The sequence below is a fragment of the Pelodiscus sinensis genome, chromosome 1 (assembly GCF_049634645.1).
Source record: "Pelodiscus sinensis isolate JC-2024 chromosome 1, ASM4963464v1, whole genome shotgun sequence".
Lineage (NCBI taxonomy): Eukaryota > Metazoa > Chordata > Testudines > Trionychidae > Pelodiscus > Pelodiscus sinensis.
Genome location: NC_134711.1, coordinates 291,723,721 through 291,740,862, shown reverse-complemented (window position 1 = coordinate 291,740,862; position 17,142 = coordinate 291,723,721). Strand labels below are relative to the sequence as shown.

The 17,142-nt window shown below is 47.1% G+C and overlaps 1 protein-coding gene across 1 annotated transcript in view; it reads left to right on the top strand.

The window, feature by feature from the left end:
- The first annotated feature begins 4,520 nt into the window (after window positions 1-4,520).
- Window positions 4,521-17,142, top strand: part of NEK5 (NIMA related kinase 5) — a 43,193-nt gene continuing 30,571 nt past the window's right edge. Inside the window, exons 1-7 of the mRNA XM_075919100.1 lie at window positions 4,521-4,615; window positions 5,378-5,518; window positions 8,486-8,582; window positions 13,086-13,183; window positions 15,132-15,215; window positions 15,326-15,396; window positions 16,762-16,848. Of these exons, the coding sequence (XP_075775215.1) occupies window positions 5,402-5,518; window positions 8,486-8,582; window positions 13,086-13,183; window positions 15,132-15,215; window positions 15,326-15,396; window positions 16,762-16,848 (554 nt within the window). The 5' untranslated portion in view covers window positions 4,521-4,615; window positions 5,378-5,401. The remainder of the gene's footprint in view (window positions 4,616-5,377; window positions 5,519-8,485; window positions 8,583-13,085; window positions 13,184-15,131; window positions 15,216-15,325; window positions 15,397-16,761; window positions 16,849-17,142) is intronic.

Here is a 17,142-nt window from a genome sequence, read left to right as displayed (position 1 = left end):
TGATGGGGTGCTTTGGGTGATTGATAGGGAGAGAGAGGAGGACAGGGTAGTGGGGTACAGGGGTGAAAGGGTGCAGAGGAGTGATGGGGGTGCAGTGAGGACACTGGGTGATGGGGTGCTTTGGGTGATTGATAGGGAGAGAGAGGAGGACAGGGTAGTGGGGTACAGTGGGGGAAAGGGTGCAGAGGAGTGATGGGGGTGCAGTGAGGACACTGGGTGCTGGGGTGCTTTGGGTGATTGATATGGAGAGGGAGGAGGACAGGGTAGTGGGGTACAGTGGGGGAAAGGGTGCAGAGGAGTGATGGGGTGCAGTGAGGACACTGGGTGGTGGGGTGCTTTGGGTGATTGATAGGGAGAGAGAGGAGGACAGGGTAGTGGGGTACAGTGGGGAAAAGGGTGCAGAGGAGTGATGGGGTGCAGTGAGGACACTGGGTGCTGGGGTGCTTTGGGTGATTGATAGGGAGAGAGAGGAGGACAGGGTAGTGGGGTACAGTGGGGAAAAGGGTGCAGAGGAGTGATGGGGTGCAGTGAGGACACTGGGTGCTGGGGTGCTTTGGGTGATTGATAGGGAGAGAGAGGAGGACAGGGTAGTGGGGTACAGTGGGGGAAAGGGTGCAGAGGAGTGATGGGGTGCAGTGAGGACACTGGGTGCTGGGGTGCTTTGGGTGATTGATAGGGAGAGAGAGGAGGACAGGGTAGTGGGGTACAGTGGGGGAAAGGGTGCAGAGGAGTGATGGGGGTGCAGTGAGGACACTGGGTGATGGGGTGCTTTGGGTGATTGATAGGGAGAGAGAGGAGGACAGGGTAGTGGGGTACAGGGGTGAAAGGGTGCAGAGGAGTGATGGGGTGCAGTGAGGACACTGGGTGCTGGGGTGCTTTGGGTGATTGATAGGGAGAGAGAGGAGGACAGGGTAGTGGGGTACAGTGGGGGGAAAGGGTGCAGAGGAGTGATGGGGGTGCAGTGAGGACACTGGGTGGTGGGGTGCTTTGGGTGATTGATATGGAGAGGGAGGAGGACAGGGTAGTGGAGTACAGGGGTGAAAGGGTGCAGAGGAGTGATGGGGTGCAGTGAGGACACTGGGTGCTGGGGTGCTTTGGGTGATTGATAGGGAGAGGGAGGAGGACAGGGTAGTGGGGTACAGTGGGGGAAAGGGTGCAGAGGAGTGATGGGGTGCAGTGAGGACACTGGGTGCTGGGGTGCTTTGGGTGATTGATATGGAGAGGGAGGAGGACAGGGTAGTGGGGTACAGTGGGGGAAAGGGTGCAGAGGAGTGATGGGGGTGCAGTGAGGACACTGGGTGCTGGGGTGCTTTGGGTGATTGATAGGGAAAGGGAGGAGGACAGGGTAGTGGGGTACAGTGGGTGAAAGGGTGCAGAGGAGTGATGGGGGTGCAGTGAGGACACTGGGTGGTGGGGTGCTTTGGGTGATTGATATGGAGAGGGAGGAGGACAGGGTAGTGGGGTACAGTGGGGGAAAGGGTGCAGAGGAGTGATGGGGTGCAGTGAGGACACTGGGTGGTGGGGTGCTTTGGGTGATTGATAGGGAGAGGGAGGAGGACAGGGTAGTGGGGTACAGGGGTGAAAGGGTGCAGAGGAGTGATGGGGTGCAGTGAGGACACTGGGTGGTGGGGTGCTTTGGGTGATTGATAGGGAGAGGGAGGAGGACAGGGTAGTGGGGTACAGGGGTGAAAGGGTGCAGAGGAGTGATGGGGTGCAGTGAGGACACTGGGTGATGGGGTGCTTTGGGTGATTGATAGGGAGAGGGAGGAGGACAGGGTAGTGGGGTACAGGGGTGAAAGGGTGCAGAGGAGTGATGGGGTGCAGTGAGGACACTGGGTGATGGGGTGCTTTGGGTGATTGATAGGGAGAGAGAGGAGGACAGGGTAGTGGGGTACAGGGGTGAAAGGGTGCAGAGGAGTGATGGGGGTGCAGTGAGGACACTGGGTGATGGGGTGCTTTGGGTGATTGATAGGGAGAGAGAGGAGGACAGGGTAGTGGGGTACAGGGGTGAAAGGGTGCAGAGGAGTGATGGGGGTGCAGTGAGGACACTGGGTGATGGGGTGCTTTGGGTGATTGATAGGGAGAGAGAGGAGGACAGGGTAGTGGGGTACAGTGGGGGAAAGGGTGCAGAGGAGTGATGGGGGTGCAGTGAGGACACTGGGTGCTGGGGTGCTTTGGGTGATTGATATGGAGAGGGAGGAGGACAGGGTAGTGGGGTACAGTGGGGGAAAGGGTGCAGAGGAGTGATGGGGTGCAGTGAGGACACTGGGTGGTGGGGTGCTTTGGGTGATTGATAGGGAGAGAGAGGAGGACAGGGTAGTGGGGTACAGTGGGGAAAAGGGTGCAGAGGAGTGATGGGGTGCAGTGAGGACACTGGGTGCTGGGGTGCTTTGGGTGATTGATAGGGAGAGAGAGGAGGACAGGGTAGTGGGGTACAGTGGGGAAAAGGGTGCAGAGGAGTGATGGGGTGCAGTGAGGACACTGGGTGCTGGGGTGCTTTGGGTGATTGATAGGGAGAGAGAGGAGGACAGGGTAGTGGGGTACAGTGGGGGAAAGGGTGCAGAGGAGTGATGGGGTGCAGTGAGGACACTGGGTGCTGGGGTGCTTTGGGTGATTGATAGGGAGAGAGAGGAGGACAGGGTAGTGGGGTACAGTGGGGGAAAGGGTGCAGAGGAGTGATGGGGGTGCAGTGAGGACACTGGGTGATGGGGTGCTTTGGGTGATTGATAGGGAGAGAGAGGAGGACAGGGTAGTGGGGTACAGGGGTGAAAGGGTGCAGAGGAGTGATGGGGTGCAGTGAGGACACTGGGTGCTGGGGTGCTTTGGGTGATTGATAGGGAGAGAGAGGAGGACAGGGTAGTGGGGTACAGTGGGGGGAAAGGGTGCAGAGGAGTGATGGGGGTGCAGTGAGGACACTGGGTGGTGGGGTGCTTTGGGTGATTGATATGGAGAGGGAGGAGGACAGGGTAGTGGGGTACAGGGGTGAAAGGGTGCAGAGGAGTGATGGGGTGCAGTGAGGACACTGGGTGGTGGGGTGCTTTGGGTGATTGATAGGGAGAGGGAGGAGGACAGGGTAGTGGGGTACAGGGGTGAAAGGGTGCAGAGGAGTGATGGGGTGCAGTGAGGACACTGGGTGGTGGGGTGCTTTGGGTGATTGATAGGGAGAGGGAGGAGGACAGGGTAGTGGGGTACAGGGGTGAAAGGGTGCAGAGGAGTGATGGGGTGCAGTGAGGACACTGGGTGATGGGGTGCTTTGGGTGATTGATAGGGAGAGGGAGGAGGACAGGGTAGTGGGGTACAGGGGTGAAAGGGTGCAGAGGAGTGATGGGGTGCAGTGAGGACACGGTGGTGGGGTGCTTTGGGTGATTGATATGGAGAGGGAGGAGGACAGGGTAGTGGGGTACAGGGGTGAAAGGGTGCAGAGGAGTGATGGGGTGCAGTGAGGACACTGGGTGGTGGGGTGCTTTGGGTGATTGATAGGGAGAGAGAGGAGGACAGGGTAGTGGGGTACAGGGGTGAAAGGGTGCAGAGGAGTGATGGGGTGCAGTGAGGACACTGGGTGGTGGGGTGCTTTGGGTGATTGATAGGGAGAGAGAGGAGGACAGGGTAGTGGGGTACAGGGGTGAAAGGGTGCAGAGGAGTGATGGGGTGCAGTGAGGACACTGGGTGGTGGGGTGCTTTGGGTGATTGATAGGGAGAGAGAGGAGGACAGGGTAGTGGGGTACAGGGGTGAAAGGGTGCAGAGGAGTGATGGGGGTGCAGTGAGGACACTGGGTGGTGGGGTGCTTTGGGTGATTGATAGGGAGAGAGAGGAGGACAGGGTAGTGGGGTACAGGGGTGAAAGGGTGCAGAGGAGTGATGGGGTGCAGTGAGGACACTGGGTGGTGGGGTGCTTTGGGTGATTGATAGGGAGAGAGAGGAGGACAGGGTAGTGGGGTACAGGGGTGAAAGGGTGCAGAGGAGTGATGGGGGTGCAGTGAGGACACTGGGTGGTGGGGTGCTTTGGGTGATTGATAGGGAGAGAGAGGAGGACAGGGTAGTGGGGTACAGTGGGGGGAAAGGGTGCAGAGGAGTGATGGGGGTGCAGTGAGGACACTGGGTGGTGGGGTGCTTTGGGTGATTGATATGGAGAGGGAGGAGGACAGGGTAGTGGGGTACAGGGGTGAAAGGGTGCAGAGGAGTGATGGGGTGCAGTGAGGACACTGGGTGGTGGGGTGCTTTGGGTGATTGATAGGGAGAGGGAGGAGGACAGGGTAGTGGGGTACAGGGGTGAAAGGGTGCAGAGGAGTGATGGGGTGCAGTGAGGACACTGGGTGGTGGGGTGCTTTGGGTGATTGATAGGGAGAGGGAGGAGGACAGGGTAGTGGGGTACAGGGGTGAAAGGGTGCAGAGGAGTGATGGGGTGCAGTGAGGACACTGGGTGCTGGGGATGCAGTGGATGAAGAGGTGCTGGGGGTGAAGTGAGGGGAACATGCTGGGGCAGATGCCAACAGAGCTCGGGGCGCTGTTTGATTCAGGCTCCTCCCCTCTCGGGGAGTCCGGCCCCCTCCCAGCTCGCCCAGCCCTGCCCTCTCGCCGCTGCGGGCGCGGGACCGGACCGGCTCCGGCGCAACAGGTACCGCGAAGCCGGCCTCGACCTGCCGGGCCGGGCCGCGCCGGGTGCTGACCGAGGGGCTGCGCTGGGGCAGCGGCGCTGGCGCGTCCCGGCTCCATGGCAACGGGGCGGGGCAGGGGGGGTAACCCCGGGTCCCCAGAGCAGAGGCGGGGAGGCACCGGGAGCAGAGCCCCCGCCGCAACAGGCTGCACCGCGGGGGGGGGGGGGGGTAATTAGCGCTCGACCCGCGGCCGAAGCGGCTGCAAAGCCCCAGCCCCGCCTCCTGCCCGCGGCCCGAGTCTGGTTCCCCCAGGGCCCTGCCCGCGCAGCCCTGGCTGCTACACGAGTGCGTGACCCGCCCCGTGCGGTCCAGTGGGGGCTGCTAACCCACGTGCCGGTGAATAACAAGCTTTTTGTGTTAATGCTTGTAACTGTCTCATTGATCCGGCAAGCTTAATGGGACACGACCTCTCTTGCCTGAGATTAATACCCGTGTCAGCAGTGCCAGCACGTCTGGAGTGGACTTCTAACACCAGCTGGGCCAGAAGGGGGTTGTAATTGGTTTTATTTTCCTGAAGGCGGTAGGGGCTTAGGGTCCTTGTGGTGTAATTCAATAGGCTGCTCTCCAACCCGCTTGCTACCTGCTGGTGACAGCAGTTGTGGTTGTGATTGTGAGTGAACTCTTCTGTCATGACTTCCCCAATGTGTGAAATTCCTTGGGATATTTTCAGAACACTGATTACCTGCGAACCCCTCGTATTTGAGACTCTTTTTGTATTTTAGAAACTCCTTTAAAACAAAGACATCATGGATAAATACAAAATCATTGAAATGATTGGGGAAGGAGCCTTTGGCAAAGTATTCCTAGCAAAAGGAAAGGTAGATAACCATCCATCTGTTATCAAAGAGATCAATTTAACAAAGGTAAAACAACAAAAGCAAGCTTATATAATACTGATGCTTATATTTAATTGGTTATAATGCTGTGTGTTCCTACAGTGTAAACTTAGGACTTTTTAATTTGCTTTACATTAATATCTTGACTATATAAAGGTAAAATTTCTAAAAACAGTGTTCAGTCCGTATGGTTGTGACTACTTTATTCCACTATTTGATCTGAGGAAGTGGGTCTGGCCCACGAAAGCTCATCATCTAATAAACCATCTTGTTAGTCTTTAAAGTGCTACATTGTCCTGCATTTTGCTTCAACTACCCCAGACTAACACGGCTACATTTCTATCACTATTCTATTAATTTAGTGATTTATAAGCATGCTTATGTGTACAAAACTAACATAACAAAAACATGTTCATTATATTTCCAGTTAGTTCACACTTGCTTATGTGTTGAGTAGGATAGCAAGTATAGAAATTATGGGTATATTCTTGCCAAACTTTTACCACAAGGTATAATGACTAATAATTGTGAGTATTACTATTTTCTTCGTCAAAATTTGTATACATTTCATCTACTTGTTAAGTTTCACTTTCTCACAAGATAACTATGAATTTAACTTTATTACTACAATATGTTTTAGTCTTTGAGCCACTTTAATTCATTTCTAAACTGAATTGTACTTCATAAATATGGCAGTAAAATATGATAGAACACATAATTAAAATAAAGCTATTGCTTTCAAAATAACTGAACAAATTACATTTTGTGGTGTTTTACTCTCTGCTTCTTCACTATTGGTTCACTTATTTTCAAAATTAAGTAATTCACAATGGGAGTAAGCAGTTTTCTTAAGGCATGTCTAGACTGCCTGCAGCTTTTGAAAGAAGATATGCAAATTCGGCATGAATTTGCATATCTTCTTCCAATCCCATTTTCAGAAGTTCTTTCGGAAAAAAAAAAGCAGTCTAGACGTTGGGTTTTTTTAAACCCTTTTTCAAAAGAACCCCATACACCTCATTTTTTTAGAAAGAAAGGTTCTTTTGAAAAAAGGTGTTTTTTTCCTGAAAGAACCACATCGAGTGCTTTTTTTTTTTTTAAACTCTTCCAAAAATGGGATTGGAAGAAGATATGCAAATTCATGCCAAATTTGCATATCTTCTTTCAAAAGCTCCAGGCAGTCTAGACATGCCCTTAGTCATTAATGTGAATTAGTGTGTGTGTATGATGTATTAAGCAGTTCAACAGAAGAATACATTCCTGTAGTCCAGGTCTGAAAATCTTTATACAATTTTCATACTCAAAATCAAAGACTTTACAACCTAAAAATGACCTGAATACAAAAATTGTACAAATTGTTTCTCAATTGCATTCACCAACAATGCGGTAATTAACATTTCCAGATACACAAGACTTCGCATTTTGCCTATAAAAAGTTTTAAGATATTTAAATGATTTAATAAGTTGCCATCCAAAAGTGCTCAAAAATCGTGAGTCATGTTATTTTTTAACAAGATTTTAAAAAATCCAATAGATTTTGTGTTCTTTTTATTTGCCTTTTGGTTTATCACCCTCCAGTTCCATGCATAAGTTACATTTTAAACTTATTTTCACTTTTAAATGAGCTTTTCAAGAAATCACAAGGCTTTGTCTACACTGCAAGTTTTTGTGGCAGAAAATATGCTAATGAGAGACTCATTAGCTTGAGTCGTGATGTCATTAGCATATTTTCTGCTGATTCTTTTTGCGCAAGTGCTATTTGCGCAAAAAGAAACAATGTAGCCGCTTCCGTTTTGTGCAACCCTCCCACGCACAAAAACTCCAGGAGAGGCATAAGGATCTTGCACAAAAGATTTGTTTTCCACAAAACGGAAGCAGCTACATTGCTTCTTTTTGTGCAGAAATGCCTTGTGCAAAAAGAATCAGCGGAAAATATGCTAATGACATAGCGACTCATGCTAATGAATTCCTCATTGGCATATTTTCTGCTGCAAAAAATTTGTAGTGTAGACAAAGCCTTAAGATCAGGATTTGGTGCTTTTAGAAAAACATCATGGCTGTGTCTAGACTGGCCAGTTTTTCCGCAAAATCAGCTGCTTTTGTGGAAAAACTTGCCAGCTGTCTACACTAGCTGCTTGAATTTCCGCAAGAACACTGACGATCTCATGTAAGATTGTCAGTGTTCTTGCAGAAATATTATGCTGCTCCCGTTTGGGCAAAAGCCCTCTTGTGCAAATCGTTTGCGCAAAAGGGCCAGTGTAGACAGCTCAGATTTGTTTTGCGCAAAAAAGCCCCGATTGCGAAAATGGCGATCGGGGCTTTTTTGCGCAAAAGCGCATCTAGATTGGCCACTGATGCTTTTCCGCAAAAAGTGCTTTTGCGGAAAGGCGTCCGTGCCAATCTAGATGCTCTTTTCCGAAAATGCTTTTAACGGAAAACTTTTCCGTTAAAAGCATTTCCGGAAAATCATGCCAGTCTAGATGTAGCCCATTGGTGAAATGTTATCCCAACTGAAGCCAATGGGAGTTTCACCCAAAATATTGGAAAAGTGGGTAAAACTTAAAGGAATATTTTTTAATATTTTTTCCTTTATATTTTATTCATATGAACTTACTCATACCAAGAACATAAGTCACATGGGTCCTGCTGCTGCAAACACATAAGCTAAGCCCAACTTTACTCATGTGAGAAGTCCCTCTAATTAATTGGGACTATTAAAAGTAAATTTATGCACTTGCTTAAATGTTTTCAGGATTAGAGCCTAATAATGTCAGAAAAAGTGTCAATATATTTTCAAATTTCATAACTTGTATTTTTCACTGCATCATCTTTTTTAAATGGCAAATAAAACCCTTTAAATAACTTTTGCAACATATAGTAGATCCACTATCACTTATTTAATATGATCTCCTAGGGCTGTTTTGATATGAGATTTACATAGGAAAAAAAGTTTTATTGGGAAATTGTCATTTTACTGGTTTTTTAAACTCCCTTTAGATGCCTATGAAAGAAAAAGAAGCATCTCAGAAAGAAGTGATTCTTCTGGCTAAGATGAAGCACCCCAATATAGTAACATTCTACAATTCTTTTCAAGGTTTTATTTTATTTTATTTGTGATTTTAATGTTTAAAGTTAAGTCTTTATGAAACTCTTAATGATTTGTCTCTGTCTAGCTCCCCAAAATTTATGAGAGATTAAAATACTTATCTAGGAACCTGAAAAAATGTAGCGTAAGTATTTTGTACACATACATGACTTCTGGAATTGGACCAAGTTATTACGTTTTACTTCTGTAGCACTTGAAGTATGTGTGGTGTTTTATTGACAAAAAAGAAATAGGCATACAGCCTTACTGAACTATTTATAGCCAGCACTAATGGTTGGAAAAGGATGTACTATACAGCTTTTTTCCCCATCCCTACTTTTGTTTTCTGTGTGTGTGCATGTTTTTCTTTTTAATGTTTTAAGCCTTGTCTGTCTCTTTCTTATAGCTATGGAGTACTGCACATTGATAGGGCATCTCCTTACGGCTATTTAGAGAAATAGCTCCTTCTTGTAGCATGGCTTCTTTCTCTGCAACACAGGGTATTCCTTTTTGACTTAATCCTCTGGCCAGGTCACTATAGTCCCATCCAAGGCATCAAAATCCCGTTGGATGATTGTCCCAGGGGGCAGTGTGTGACTATGTTGCCTGGTATATGCCACTTCCTCATTGTCTTGTAGGCAAGCCTGCTGACAGGGGGACAAAGGGGGCAATTGCCTCGGGGCCTGGCAATTCAAAAGCCCCTCCCCCCCCAGCCCTTTAAATTGTCACTGAAGTGCCAGGCAGTATGCTCTCAGCAGTTCTGAGGGCTTCTTGGGGAGAGAGGGTCCCATGATGCAGTGCACGTCAGGTGGCGCTGAGGACTGGCTGCCCTTTTTGCCTGAGATCCCACCCCTTCCAGGAGCATGGAGCCAGGTCCCCATCTACCTTGCCCAAGGGCCTGGCAATCCTGTCTCTCACAAGCGCACGCACCCACACACATGCATGTGCGCTTGTAGGTGACCCTTTGCTCTGGGTTCCAGCCTAGGACCTCTCTAATCAGCAGCCACGCTCTGCTGCTAGAGTAGAAACTCAGAGTTACAAACGGACCAGTCAACCATACCCCTCAGTTGGAACTGGAAGAACACAATCAGGCAGCAGTAGAGACCAAACAACAAAAAATGCAAACCTCTCCGCCCCACAGTACTGTATTAAAGTAAACTACTAAAAAAAGGGGAAGTATAAAAAAAGATTTGACAAGGCAAGAAAACCAGGCTTGATTCATTTAAATTAAGATGGTTAAAAGCGGCATTTTCATCTGTACAGCAGAGGTGAAAGTAAGCCAGTATGCCCTGGTGTGCAGTTTTGGCAAGATGGAGTTAGCCAGCTGGGATGCTCAGCTGCAGGAGGAGTCATGGCGTGCTCCCAGCCAGGCTCTCTGGGCTCTCCTGCAGGCTGCTGCACTAAGCAGCAGAAAGCTAGAAAGGTTAAAGGGGCTGGCTGGAGGTGTGCCCCCTTTCTCACACATCAGCCTGGGACTGCTCCAGCCCCAAGACTCCCTGCCCCCGTTAAGGACCATTTAGGAAGGCTGGGGGCACTGAAGCCACCTTCCCCCTAGAGATTTGTACCAGGAGGATGCTGATTGCTGTTTCCCTTCCTATCAGGGAGTGAGAGGAAAGCACACAGAACACTTCCATTCCTTTCACTCCCAGCTGGCGAGGGTAGGAGGCAGAGGAGTGAGTGACCCAGGCTGTTTGCTTTCCTCTTACTCTTTGACAGTGACTAAAAGGAACAGCACTCAGCGTCCTGGTACGAATCTTAGGGTGGCGAAGCCCCCTACATCCTCCCTAAATAGTGCCTTTTGACCCCCTGCACTTCTCCCTACACACACATACCCCAGTCTCCTGCCACGAACCCCTCCTCACACACCCTAACCTGCACTCTGCGTCACTCCTGCACTTCTTCACACACACCCCAGCCTGCTGTCTTGAGCTCCCACACCTCCAAACCTCTGCCCTGACTCCTGCATGGTGCCACACTCCCACCTCCTTCTGGGGGGGTGAATACAACAGTTCTCATAAGAAATTTAAGTTACTTTCACCTCTGCTGTATAATAGAGTTTCAAAGCAGTACTAAGTCAATGTTCAGTTGTGAATTTTGCAAAGAACAACCATAACATTTTGTTCAGAGTTTCAAACATTTCAAAATTATGAACAAACTGCATTCCTGAGCTGTTTGTAACACTATGGTTCTACTCCAGGTGCATCTATGATTTGGTTCATGGTTGGATCCAGCCTGCCATGCTCCAGTGGGATTCTTGGGCAGGCTCCCTGGCTGCTGTAGCCACACATGCTGCTCAAAGTAGCTAGCTGCTGGGACCAGCGTGCGAGTCTCTGTGCAGGGTGCCTTTAAGGGGAAGAGGAGCAGTGGGTCTCCCCATGCTGCACGTACCCATGAGCACTGCCCCTGCAGCTACTATTGGCCAGTTTCCAGCCAATGGGAGACAGTGAGGATGTGCTAGGGGTGAGGGTAGGGCACAGAGACATCTCCCCAAGGGGTGCACTGTACAGAGAAATGCTGGCCCCAGAAAGTGGCCACTTTGAGCCATGTGTGTGGCCACAGCCGCCAGGGAGACTGCCTGAGGGTCCTGCTGGGATGCTGTCTGAGAGCCACCTGTGATAAGCATCTCACAGTCCGAGCCTGCACCTGGCACTCCTCCCACACCCCAACACCCTGTCCCAGGTCACATCCCCTCCAGTACCCTTGTGCCAGGTCACAATCCTGCACTCCCCACCAGCACCTCAATTTCTTACCTAGAGCTTCCTCTTGTATCCAAACTCCATCCCAGACCCCATATCTCCTCCATTAATATTACCAAATTCTTGGAATGGCCCCCCTTTGAAAATTATTGCCCACCCCGTTCTACTCTATTTCCTGACCTTTTTCCTACACTCTGTCCCCATTTACTTCCTTCCCTCTATATTATCCAGAGAAGTGTCAGAGGGGTAGCTGTGTTAGTCTGAATCTGCAAGAACAACGAAAAATCTGCTACAGAAGTAGCCATCCTGCAACAAAAAATCTTTAAAAACAGACTTCAAAGAGAAACTGCAGAGCTACAGTTCATCTACACCCGTGGTCCCCAACACGGTGCCCGTGGGCGCCATGGCGCCCGCGGGGGCATTTCTCTGTGCCCGCCAAGTGCTCAGGGCTGGCCTGGCCCCGGGCACGTGGCGCATGTGCGGTGCCGGCCCCGGGCGCGTGGCGCACGGTGAGCGCCGGCCCCGGGGGCGCCGCGGATTCACCCCCCGCGGCGCATGGGGGGGAGAGCGCGCCAGCGCCGACCCCGGGTGCGCGGCGCTTGGGGGGAGGGGGGAGAGGAAGCGCTAGCGCCGGCTCCGGGCGCGCGGCGCTTGGGGACAGAGCGCTAGCGCCGGCCCGGGCGCGCGGCGCTTGGGGGAGGGAGGGGGGAAAGAGCGCCAGCGCCGGCCCCTGGCGCGCGGCGCTTGGGGGAGAGAACGCCGGGCGCGCGGCGCTTGGTGGAAGGGGGGGGGAGAGAGCGCCAGCGCTGGCCCCGGGCGCGCGGCGCTTGAGGGGAGAGCGCCGGCCCCCAGAATGCGGCTATGGGGGGGCCCCGCCCCCGCCCTGCCCCCCGGCCATGCCCCCTGGTGCCCGGCAACCCCTAATGGTTGGGGACCACTGATCTACACATTTGACACCATCAGTTTAGGATTAAACAAAGACTGTGAATGGCTGGCCAACTACAAAAGCAGTTTCTCCTCTCTTGGTGTTCACACCTCCACATCAGCTGCTAGAAGTGGGCCTCATCCTCTCTGACTGAATTGACCTTGTTATTTCTAACCTTACTCTTGATTGGAACTCTGTTCTTATGCCTGTATATTTATACCTGCCTCTGGAATTTCCAGTACATTCATCTGATGAAGTGGGTCTTTACCCACGAAAGCTTATACTCCAATATATCTGGGTATGTCTACACTACCCCCCTAGTTCGAACTAGGAGGGGGTAATGTAGTCATATGGAGTTGCAAATGAAGCCCGGGATTTGAATTTCCCGGGCTTCATTTGCATAAAGCCGGCCGGCGCCATTTTTAAATGGCGGCTAGGTTGGACCCCGTGCCGCGCGGCTACACGCGGCACGGACTAGCTAGTTCGGATTAGGCTTGCAACCGTTTAATTCTGTGATTGTATAAATTGGTTAAATAAGTATTGGCCACAATTATTGGTAGCAATAAATTCACTTTGTCATAATGAGGGATGAGTAGGAATGAGCAGTTGAAAATATGGGGATCATCCTGATCATGGAATGAGCTGTAAAGCTTTACTTTTGCAAATCTCTCTTTTTTTATGTCTCTTTTGCTATAATCAGTTTCTACCCATTGATCACCCAAAGACTCCATTTTACTGGAAATCTTTGGTAACTAGAGGTAGAGTAACATAAGCTTAACCCCTCTCTGTCCCAAAAATTCCCCCAACAGAACAGCTGTAACTAAAATAATTAATTGTCCTATTCACTAATATCAATGAAGTAGTTAGAAAAAAGCCTATGTTTTCTTGCAGAAAATAATATGCTATATATCATGATGGAATATTGTGATGGAGGTGATCTAATGAGACGGATCAATATGCAACATGGAGTGCTCTTTGATGAGGACCAGGTAAAGGGATTATTTTTAGAGGAAACAATTTATATCCTAATATGCATGCTGAGGACTATCAATTATGTGAGGCAATTTCTTATCTTTATTGTTCTAATCACAAGAGACATGCAGCTAAGCCCTTATGACTTCTGTGAGAATTACTGATTTTTCAGTTAAGACCTAGAGAAAAGATCTCTCCTTAGAAATGACATATGAGATGGAAGGTGAGGAGTAATGTAGGTCAGGGCAGTGTCTTGTAGGCACTACAATGTTACTAGATGGGATCAAACCTCCCACTAATTTCAGTAGGAACAGGATTTCACCCATGATCAGAAATAGGATTCAGAATTGTTAAACTAGCCTTCTGAACCTATTTCAGTATACATTAGTTCAGAAATGTGTCTATATATTTAGTCGATGGAATCACAGCTGTTTCTCACCTTCTCTTTACTCCTCTCATTCTGATTCATGCTACTTTTTGCCCTCCCTTCAACTAGCTGAACCATACTTTTCTATTATGCATTGTATGTCACGGTTAGTTTTTTGGACATTGATTTGCATTTTGCAGGTGCTGTCAAGAATTTAGATACCTAGTGACCTAAGTTGCTAGCGAAAATAACTGATTGTAAAACTGCACATACCCATTAAAAAACCCAGTTAAGGCTGGCCTTAAAATGTGACTCTCTGTCTACTCTCAATTTAACATTTATATAGAAAAAGAAATCTCTTCACTTTTCTTTTTTCCATGTAAGTGGTAGAGAAAGGAGTTGGTAGTGAATCATTTGGGAGTTAATTGAGGGTTTAGGATTATCTGGCTCATTTAGTTATCGGAAGCAGAGGAAACACAAGGGAGAGAATGAAGTTTATGTAAGAGCACAAAATCACAAATCAGAAAAATAAAAAATAGGAAACCAACAATAACAAGAACACTGTTGAGGGAAAATACACAGCCAAACTAACAGAAAATGTGTCGTCAGAAGACAAACAAAGAACAGACCAAAAAAAGTAGACAAAACCAAAAAAATCCCCAAACTAAAGAAGCACAGCTACCCAGTTATGTTTAGTTCCCATAATACCTTACATATTTTCAAATCTATGTATGTATTTATTCCTAATTAAAGGCTCCAATTCAATAAATCACAACTTAGCACAGCTAAGCAGGTGCTTAAGTGCTTCCTGATTAAGAATGATTTACTGAATGAAATCATGAAGTCAATGGGCTGTACATATGTATTGTAAAGTTATGCATGTATTTAAGTGCTTTTCTGAATAAGGATAGACTTAAGTATACATTTAACAGCTTCCAAAAAGTTTTGATCCAGAAAAGTACTTAAGTTCATACTTAATATGAATCGCATGGTTAAGTGTTTTTCTGATCAAGACCAAAGTAAGGATGTAACAACTGTGGCCTAAGATAGGAATAGTGTGAGAAGTTACTATGCAAGCTTCCTTATACAGCTCTGCCATTTACCCACATTTCTAAGCAGCAATCTGTACTTTTCTGTTCCCGAGCCTTTCTTGACAAGGAACCATAAATGTCATCAAAATTGTATGGTGGTTTAATGGTTTCCATCACCGAGGTTTATATGAGACCACATAATTCCTCTTCCAGTTTGATCTGAACTGAGATTTTAATTCAGGCCTTCCTAATTAAAAGGCTACCTTGGGCTTGATTCCACATTCCTTACTCAGGCAGTACTCCCACTGCAGTCACTGGAATATTTGTTGGAATAAGGACTGTTGGATGATGTATTTATCTGCATATAATTTTCTGATAATATTTAAAATTGAAAAATGGATTAAATGAATCTAATCACTCAGATTGGTATTAACAGCTCTGTTTATTTTTCTCTCTTTTTTGTGTATGTGCAATCTGTATTTTAGTTTTGTTTTGTGTTTTTCAGTAAGACATTTCATTGGCTTGTGCAGAATTACAGAGTTTTGACCCTTTTGTCTTTCATTATAGATTCTGTCTTGGTTTGTGCAAATTTCCTTAGGACTGAAGCATATTCATGACAGGAAAGTTTTACACAGAGACATAAAAGCACAGGTAGTAAACTTTGGAGTTACCAGTCTTAATTTTACCTAATCACAGTAATGCATATACAGGAAATTCTTCTATGTTTCATCAAGGCATACCAGTTTCTTCTTTATTTACAGAATATTTTGCTTAGCAATAATGGAATGATAGCAAAGCTTGGGGACTTTGGCATAGCAAGAATGTTGAACAAGTAAGCATTATTTTTATACTATCTGTATTCTGTATCTAATGCCAGCTCCAGAAAATGTCACTGGTCCTGAAGATTAGGTGCAGATTGAAAGTGTATGTTGTGTCTAAGGAAGAAATCCAGGGGACTCGGGGTCTGATGCTGCCCTGTGGAAATCAATGAAAATTTTTGAGACAGACTTTATTGGGAGCAGAAAGATGCCCTAGGACTGCACAGAATGTATCCATAATGATATATATTTCATTTTCGTTGATGTACAAGACGTATGGCAGAAGGATGATCCAGTGCCTAAAACACTAACTTACATTCAGGAGACCAGGGTTCAAGCCACTGTTCCACCATAAACTCCTTTTGTGACTGGGCATATTGCTTAGCATCTCTCTGCCTCAGTCTTCAGCTGTAAAATGAGGCTAATAGCACTTCCCTATCCCGCAGAGGTGGGGTGAGGATATCTACATTGTGAGGTGTTGAGATTCTGTGGTAATAGGAGCCACATAAATACCTAAAATAGATGGCAGGTGCACTCCATGCGTTGTATCAGTGCATACTTTTTTCTAGAATATTTTAATAATAGTCTTCATGGAATACAAAATTACAAGAATACTTACTAGTTCAATAACAACATTCATTCAACAAGTTAACAGTAAAACCACAAATGGCTTAAGCATCACAACCTTCCAGATACTTAGAACCATTTTCATCTCCATTTTACAAATGGGGAATCAGAACCACAGTGAAGGTAGGTGCTAAACTTTCAGTAGGAGTTGTGGGTGCTCAACATTTCTGAAAATGAGGCTGTTGGTGCCTTAGATTTGACAATCAAACCCCAAAATTAGTGGCATCTCTTGAAGACATATGGTGATTTGGCCATGGTTACACAGCAGATCAGTGGCAAAGCAGAAAATAGGACTCGCAAATCCGCTGGAGAGCACTTCTTCCTTTCAGTCCTGGTTTGTGTGGGATACTCACATCATTTTATGGTTTAATGGATATATTGCAAAACCACCTAATTCACCATGGAATTGTGCACAGTTAAATGCTTTTAAAATACTGTATTAGCAATAAGCATTTATCTCAGAATGGTGATTGCAACGCTGGTGTGGGCTGAGGAGAGAGAATTCCTGAGCTTTATATTGGAACACAGGCATTATCTGCTATAGAATCACACAACCATTTTAACAGAGAGCTGGAGAGTGTTTTAATTTTCTCCCAACAGTGTCTAAAGTAATGTACTAAGCTAGTATGAATATACTTTTGTGTAGAAATGATAGTTTGTGTGGGTTTTTTTCCTGGTTACATGCAAGTCCTTTTCCCCATTTCTAGAATTTACTCTTTATCCCTTATGTTTGTTTTGTTCTCTTTTATTAGTACAATGGAGCTTGCTCGTACCTGTGTAGGGACACCCTATTATCTATCACCAGAAATCTGTGAGAACCGACCATATAACAATAAAACGTAAGTCTCTAAATATATCTTTCCTAGGGTGGTTTCCCCAATCCTATGATGACGCATGAGTGCTTGAAGAAAGGAAGTATTTGCTTTGATAAACTCTTGACTTAACATTACAATTGCATTTTTATTTTCATAAAATGTTTGCAGCTACTTACATTTTAATTTTCTTACAAGTATGAGTATTACAACTGAGTAATACCTGCAGGTTGAAAACAAATAATTTCATTGGTTTCTTTGGAAATCAGTGGTTTCGTCTCATTGTGTGTCTAATATGCAGTAACTGTCATAGACCTGGCT